Consider the following 8,954-nt stretch of genomic DNA (forward strand, 5'->3'; position numbering starts at 1 on the left):
ATTATTATTTTGTCATATCTTACTGTCTGGCGTCTCCCTTCACCCACTTTTCTGTTGTCCATGCCCCAGGGAGTGGGTTATATGTAGATCCTTGTAATTGGTTCTCCCTCTCTACCCAACCTTCCCTTCACCCTCCCGGTATCGCCACTCTGAGCACTGGTCCTGAAGGGATCACCTGTCCTGGATTCCCTGTAATAAACCCATTTTTAAAGATATTTCCACATTACTTCTTGATTAGTATCCTCACTTGCAATGTTCTTCGCTTTTATCTGAATGTCATTGGCTGTGTGATATACCTTTACCCAGCCTGTCACTTTTAGAGGTAGGCCAATTAGACAATAGTCATTGTGTTTGATATATTAGGAACAGTTAGGCCATTTCTCTTCTCTGAGCATATTCTGTTCATCTTTGAAAAGCCTCTGTCCACTTCTGTTGCACTTACAGCAATTGTTCTGACAATATTTTTAGCATTTTGAATGCTTTCAGAAATTATATAACCCACTCATTACACCTCGTGAGAATTTGGGGTATAACACTAAGCTGAAATGAATGACATCGTGTTACCCTCTGGACGTTTGGCACTTTTTGTTTTTACATTATTTGTTTATTGAAGTAATATACACAGGGAATAAAAATGTATTTCATCAAAAGTATAACAAGTTTTATGAAATGAATAACTAAATATTACAAGCATAGTTCTAATTTTTAATACCTATGGACAGAATGAACATTATTGTGAGTGATTAGAAATTGCTATTGCACAGATGAATGTTAAAAAAGAATAAAGAATGTAAATTTGTGATTTCCACATTGAATAGCTGCTCAGCCGCCAACTTTAGAGAGAACCCTGCTTACAATTACCATTTTAACAACTGGTTGGCTGAACTCAACAAAATAGTAGGTATCAGTTCTGCTGAACCATTCTAACCGCCTGAATCCCACCACTGAACATTCTTCTATCACCAACAGCATTTTACTTCAAGATAGATCTTGAAATATATATGTTTGACAATGTCATGCCATTCCTCTTGAATTTGGCATTCTTGGCATAGTAAACCATATGCCTCTCTGATTTATAATGGGCAGTACTAGTCCATGTCCGCTCGCTGATGCTGGGATATGGATCTTTATGCTTCATTGCAGTTTTTGATGACTTACAATTTTCCTAGACTCATTGTGCATTCCACATTCTGATTCTTAGTAGATGTTTACAGCTCTTCCTTCTCATTTTGAGTTTTATTTTGTATGAGTTTTTTAATTTTGTATAAGTAGAAACCTCTAAATAGAATGAGACTTTGGGCCTTGTGTATCATGGTTACTAACTTTGTTAGAAAATTTCTACATTGCTGTCCTTTAATTCTTAAAGGTATCATACATCTCATGTGAGGGAGTACTTCAAAAGATTGTGAAAGCTTATAACTTATGTAATTTTATTTGATCTCACATGAGCTCTTGATTCTCAGTAAAGCATCAGGGTAAGTTCGAGGATTAGGCATATTCTGGTAGATAAGAAAATTATAATTATACCTCAGTTTTGGGTGTTTGGAAGAGGATTTTAAACATCTTATTGTAATGATATGTAATTTTCAAATATCATATTCACAATTATGCATTGTTCTTTCACTCAATAACTAATATATGAGGAAGAAGCTTAGCCATAATAATATAATTCTACTACTGCCATTCTTACTTACAATTTTTCATTTAATATAGTATTATATTTTGGGGATACTATATTAAAATTCTAGTGAACTGAAAAAGAAAACATAAGATAAAATGTGTTTAGAGCAGGGAAAATATATTAAACTTTTTACTTTTCCTAAGAGTTTTGTAAAATTTTTAAATGAAAAACTTTCCCCCTAATTTCATTGTCCATACAATTTTACTAGTATATCCAGAAATAATATAATATTTCTTATGGTATTATCATAGCATAAGAAAATTTTATGAAATCACATGTTAAGAGATTATCTTACGGCAATTTTTAAGGGAGCAAATTTAGTGTTTTAGAACATTTTTATTTGAAAATTTAAAATTATTTTTTTTTAAATCTCTATATAGCTGTTTCTTAATTTTCTTTTAGAATTGTAGAAGAATACCATGATTTATATACATTACAAAGAGGAAGAATGGAGAGTGATATTAACCACTTAATATCAGAGAGGGATATCTGGAGTTCAGCTACATATCAATTGGCTTTAAAGGTTAGTTCAACTGGACTCATAATCTAACTTACTTTTTTACTAGATAAATAATCTATAAAAAAAGTCTTTTAAAATGAATATATATATTATATATACTCATCCAAAGTTATTTTATGGGCCTCCAAAAGGGAATGATAAATTTTCTTTAAAGCAAAACAGATTGTCCCTCTCTTACCCAATTACCCAACTATTGCCTAATTAAGGGCTCTTTTTCTCATCTGAATCTATTAACATGTAAGCAGGAATTCTTTAAAAAAATTTTTTTTTAATTTTATTTATTTATTTAAAAAAATCATTTTACAACTCTTATCACAATCCATACATACATCCATTGTGTCAAGCACATTTTAAAATTTGTTGCCATCATCATTCTCAAAACATTTGCTTTCTACTTGAGCCCTTAGTATCAGCTCTTCATTTTTCCCTTCCCTCCCCTCCCCACCTCATGAACCCTTGATAATTTATAAATTATTATTATTTTGTCATATCTTACACTGTCTGACGTCTCCCCTCACCCACTCTTCTGCTATCTGTCCCCAGGGGAGGAGGTTATATGTAGATCCTTGTAATCAGTTCCCCCTTTCCACCCCACCTTCCTTTCCGGTATCACCACTTTCACCACTGGTCCTGAAGAGATCATCTGTCCTGGATTCCCTGTGTTTCCTGTTCCTATCTGTACCAGTGTCCATCCTCTGGGCTAGCCAGATTTGTAACGTAGAATTGGGATTATGATAGTGGAGGTGGGAGGAAGCATTTAGGAACTAGAGGAAAGTTGTATGTTTCATCGTTGCTACACTACACCCTGACTAGCTCTTCTCTCTCTCTCTCTCTCTCTCTTTTTAAATAAATCATTTTATTGGGGGCTCTTATAAGCATGCATCAGTTGTATCAAGCACATTTGTACATATGTTGCCATCATCATTTTCTAAATATTTTCTTTCTACTTGAGCCCTTGGTATCAGCTCTTCTTTATTCCCTCCCTTTCCCCACTCTCACCCTCATGACCCCTTGATAAATTATAAATCACTAGTATTTTCATATCTTACATTGTCTTCTGTTTTCCTTCACCCACATTTCTGTTGCTCACCCCCCACCCCCAGATGAGCTAGTGAGTTTGAACCATGTACCTTGTGGTTAACGGTCTATAGCTTACCCTATGCCCTAAAGTGCTACTAGGGTTCATTAATATTCCTTTTTATACATATAACATATTTGGTTCATCTGTTCATCCTTCAATGAATGCTTGGGTTGTTTCCCTTTTTTTGTGTGGCTATTCTGAACACTACAGTGAATATTGGGTGCAAATCTCTGAGTTCCTGCTTTCAGTTCCTTTGGATATATACTTAGGTATAGAATTACTGGATCATATGTTATTTCTTCACCACTTGTCTGTCAATTTGTCGTACTGTGTTGGCCTGTGTGTTGGTGTGTTGCTGGGGGCTATGCCACTGGTCTTTCAAATGTCAGCAAGACAACCCAAAGTGAACAGATGTCCTCCAAGTTTCCAGACTAAGAACAGACTACAAATAAGGAATTGGCTGTCCACGTAAGTGGAAACCTTATGCATAGTGTGGAAATCTTGTTAGATCCTGAAGGCGTAAGGAATAGGAGCAGAACATTGCCAGAGATCGTGCTGGAGGATGAGCCCCTCAGTCGGAAGGCACTCAAGGTACGATTGAAGAAGGGCTGCCTTCTCAAAGTAGTCAACCATGGTGACATGACTGGAATAAAGCCTGTGGGAGTAAAGCCTTTGACATCTTTATTTGCTGCTGGGGCATAACTCAATGTAATAAGAAACATACTAATAATTGGAACTTGGAATGTATGAAGTATGAATCTAGGAAAATTGGAAATCATGAAAAATGAAATGGAATGCATAAAGACCAATATCCTCAGTATTAGTAAGCTTGACTATTTTGAATCAGACAGTTATATGGTTTACTATGCTGTGTGTGTTAGGTCACGTTGTTTAGAGAAACAAATGCAGTGACACTCATCTATGTATAAGAAAAAGCTTTATATCAAGCAATAATTATGTATCAAAAAGTCATCCCAGTCCAGTCCAACTCAAGTCCATGAGCCTATGGCTAGTCGAGAAGACTCAAATAACTACATGCTGGTGAGACAAAATCAGGAACTGGAAAGCAGAAAAATCACAGTTGGGTAGGTGCAGAGTTGCTTGGCTCCAAAGTCAGTGGAAACATGGCAGGCACCGCAGTTCTCAGCAGCAGAGTCCCACTGGGTAGAAAGGCAAATGGATAGAGAAAGAGGAAGGTTCCCAGTGGCCCCCCCCCCCCCCCCCCCCCCCCCCCCCCCGCCACCCATCCAATCTTATAAGAAGGCCACTTTTCAAGATTTACCTTCCTTTCAGGATTTACAAGCCTGTTTGTGATAAGATTATTATCTATCTGTCTTCAAGGAAATTCAATCAGTACAAATATTCAAATTTATGCACCAACTACCAAAGCTAGTGATAAGGAAATTGAAGAATTGTATAGACATTTTCAGTCTGAAATTGATTAAGCATGCAATCAAGATATATTCATAATTATTGTTGTTTGGAATGTAAAAGTTGGAAACAAAGAAGAAGAACACCCCCCCCCAAACTATACCAAACTCATGCCAACAAGTTTGATTCTTATCATAGTGACCCTATAGAAGAGGGTAGAACTGCCCATGTAGGTTTCTGAGACCATAACTCTTTACAGGAATGGAAAGCCTCATCTTACTCCTGAGGAGCAGCTGGGGGTTTTGAAACGCTGACTGTGCTTAGCAGCCAAGCTGAGGACCCCTGTGCCACCGAGGAATGAACAGTAGCTGGAAAACATGATGTTGGCGATAGAAATGAAGCCAGACAACACATGACAGAATTCTGCAAGACCGATTTATTCATAGCAAATATCTTTTTCAGCAACACAAATGGTAACTGTACACATAGACTTCTTCACTTGGAATATGCAGAAATAAAATTGACCACTTCTGTGGGAAGAGACTAGGGAAAAGCTCAATATCAGCAGCTAGCTAAAACAAGACTAGCAGCTGACTAGGGAACAGACCATCAATTGCTCATATGTAAATGCAATGCAAGTAGAAGCTAAAGAAAATTAAAACAAGTCCATGAGAGCCAAAATACAACCACCACAATTTCAGGAACACTTTAAGAAGAAAGTTGCTGCATTTAGTACTGATTACAGAAGACGTGATGAGCTGTGGGAGGATATTAAGAACATCCTCTATGAAGGAAGCAATAGGTCATTAAAAAGGGAAGAAAGAAGAGATCAAAGTGGATGGCAGAAGAGACTCTTTTAATCATGGAGTACGTAAAGCAAATGGAAGAAGTGATGAAGTCAAAGAGCCCAACAGAAAATTTCAAAGGGTAGCTTGAGAAGACAATGTATACTATTATAATAAAATCTCCAATGACCTAGTTAGAAAATGACAAAGGAAGAACAAGCTTAGTATATCTTAAACTGAAAGAACTCCAAAAAATTCAAGCCTCAAGTTGCAATATTGAAAGATTCTTTTTAAAATTATTATTGAAAGAGCCTACAGGCAAAATATTGAATGATGCAGGAAGTATCAAAAGAAGATGGAAAGAATACACGGAGTCACTGTACCAAAAAGAATTAGTCAACATTCCACCATTTCCAGAAGTAGCATAGGAGCAAGAACCAGTGGTTCTAAAGGAAGCTCATGCTGCACTGAAAGCAGTAGTCAAAAACAAGGCTCCAGGAATTGATGGAATGCTAATTGAAACCAGCGGATGAAGCACTAGAAGCACTTACTCTTCTGTACCAAGAAATTTGAAAGACAGCTACTGGGTCAACTGATTGGAAGAGAACCGTATTTATATCCATTCCAAAGAAAGGTGACCCAACAGAATACTCAAATTATAGAACAATATTATTGATATCATGTAAGTAAATTGTTTGCTGAAGATCATCTAATAATGGTTGCCAGTACATTGACAGGGAATGCCAGAGGTTCAGGCCAGATTCAGAAGAGGACGTGGAACAGGGAATATCATTGCTGATGCCAGATGAATCTTGGCTGAAATCAGAGAATTCGAGAGAGATGTTTACTTGTGTTTTATTGACTAAACCAAGGTTTTGGATTGTTTGGATCATAACAAATTATATTTAGACTGGAGAATAATGAGAATCCCAGAACATTTCATTATGCTCATGAGCAACTTATGCCTGGATCAGATAGAACAAGGGAATACTGTATGGTTTAAAATCAAGAAAGGTGTACAGCAGATTTATATCATCTCACCATACTTATTCAATCTGTATTTTGAGCAAGTAATCAGAGAAGCTGAATTATATGAAGAAGAATGTGACATCAGGATTGGAGGAATGCTTATTAACATCCTTAGCTATGTAAATAATACAGCATTGCTTGCTAAAAGTGAGAAGAATTTGAAGTACTTGCAGATAAAGATCAAGGATTACAGTGTTCAGTATGGATTACAACTCAATGTAGAGAAAACCCAAATCCTCACAACTGTACCAATAGGTAACAACATGCCAAAGGGAGAAAAGCTTGAAGTTGTTGAGGATTTTTGTCTGGCTTGGATCCACAATCAATGCTCATGGAAGTAGCAACTAAGATCAAACAACTCATTGCATTGGGTAAATCTGCTGCACAAGACCTTAGGTCTTATTTAGGTCTTAATAAACGGGCAGTGTTGAAGCAGGTTGGTTACTTTTATGATCAAGGTGTGCCTGCTCCAAACTATGGTAATTTTAATCACTTCATATGCATGTGAACGTTAAATATTGAATAAGGAAGACAAAAGAAGAATTATGGTGCTAGCAAAGAATATTGAAAGTACCATGCATGGACTGCCAAAAGGAAAACAAATCTGCCTTCGAAGAAGTACAGCCCGAGTACTCTAGAAGCAATGATTCGAGATTCCTTCTCACATACTTTGGACATGTTTTTAGGAGAGCCTTGTCCCTAGAGAAGGACATCATGCTTGGTAAAGAAGAAGGGCAACACAGTGGATGGACTGACACAGCAGCTGTACTAATAGACTCAAATATAGGAACAATTGTGAGGATGGCACAAGACTGGACAGTATTTCATTCTTTTGTGCATAATGCCTCTCTGAGTCAGAACTGACTTGATGGCACCTAACATTTTAATTCCATTTTTAATTATTTAAGGAACTACCAAACTGTTTTCCATAGCGTTTGCACCATTTTCCAATCCCATCAGCAGTGCAAGAGATTCCAATCCTTCTGCAACCTTGCCAGCACTTCTTATTTTTCATTTCCTGAGGAAAGCTGGCTTGATGGTAGTGGTGGAGGTGTGGAATCTCACTGTGCTTTTGACATGCATTATACTAAAAGCTAATGATCTTGAGTATCTCTCCATGTGCTTATTAGCCATTTGTAAATCTTCATTAATTAAATGCCTATTTAAGTCCTTGGCATGTATATATATAAAATTTAATTATGGGTCTATATATTCTGGATATTAAACTTTTATCACATAGATGGTTCCAAAATATTTTCTCCCATTCTGTAGGTTGTCTCTTCACTTTGTTGATGAAATCATTTTTTATACACTTGTTATTAATATGAATGAAGTCTAATCAGTGTATTTTGTTTCTTGCTCATACTTTTGATATTATTATATCTGATAATCTTTTGTTAAAACTATTTCCTTACCCCTATGTTTTGTTCTAGGAATTTTATGGTTTAAATTCTTACAGTTAAGTCATTGATATATTCTGGGTTAATTTTTCATATATGGTATGTGGTCTGTGTCCAACTTCATTTTTAGCATGTGAAGATTCTGTTTTCCTTGTACATTTATTGAAGAATGTAGACTTTTACCACTGATTAAATAGACTTTTGTCAGAAACCAATTGACCATAGATGTGTCGGTTTATTTCTTAATCCTCAATTCTTTTGTTTTCATCTTTTTGGCAGCACCAGCCTACTTTGATTACTATAATTTTATATTATGTTTTCTAATTGGGAAATATGAGTCTTTCTACTTGGTCCTAGTTTTTAAGCTTTGGCTACTTTGGGCCATTTTCAATTCCATATATATATCGGGCTTGACAAATTTTCATTTCTGAAAAGAAAGCTGTTAGAATTTTGATACTATGCTGAATCTGTAGATCACTTATTTAACTAATAAGGTGAGAATCTTGAACATTAAAACTATACAACTGTGCTGAAAAAAGTTAAAGACATAAATAAATGGAAAGACATTCTATATTCATGAACTGAAAGGCTTATGATGCCAGGACATTGTTAAGATGTCAATATCTTTATCTTAAAAAAAATTAGTTGAATCCTTTTGCCATCACAAGATCTGATGCTTTTTTGCTGTATTTCCCTTCAAATTCTATTTCTATCTCATTCTCTTTCTCTTCTCCTTCTAGAATTCTCATGTTATTAGTTTGCTTCATGTTGTTCGACAATTGCATCAGGCTTTGTTAATTTTTAGTTATTCCTTTTTGGTTTTTCTTTATATCACCAATGTTGGTTGCCTTGTCCATTATTTCACTGATAGTCTTAGTGAAGGGGAGGGAGGACAGAAGGGAGAGAGAAGGAGAGAGGCAAGAAGAGGAGAAGAGAGAGATTGATCTCAAAGAAATGACTCATGCATTTGTAAAGCTGCCAAATCCCAATTCTATGGGTCAGACATCAGGCTGGTGGCTTATCCTGACTCAGGTAGTCACAGGAGCTGATGACAGCAAGCTTCTGTCTAACAGGCTGCATTGTTGTT

The 8,954-nt window shown here is 36.1% G+C and overlaps 1 protein-coding gene across 1 annotated transcript in view; it reads left to right on the plus strand.

The window, feature by feature from the left end:
* The window catches only part of AXDND1 (axonemal dynein light chain domain containing 1), a 134,459-nt gene that overhangs the window by 45,337 nt on the left and 80,168 nt on the right, over nt 1-8,954 (plus strand). The window contains exon 11 of the mRNA XM_004706807.2: nt 2,084-2,204. Within this exon, the coding sequence (XP_004706864.1) occupies nt 2,084-2,204 (121 nt within the window). The remainder of the gene's footprint in view (nt 1-2,083; nt 2,205-8,954) is intronic.

The sequence above is a fragment of the Echinops telfairi genome, unplaced genomic scaffold (genome assembly GCF_000313985.2).
Source record: "Echinops telfairi isolate 266 unplaced genomic scaffold, ASM31398v2 ScPeMD7_7424;HRSCAF=8462, whole genome shotgun sequence".
Lineage (NCBI taxonomy): Eukaryota > Metazoa > Chordata > Mammalia > Afrosoricida > Tenrecidae > Echinops > Echinops telfairi.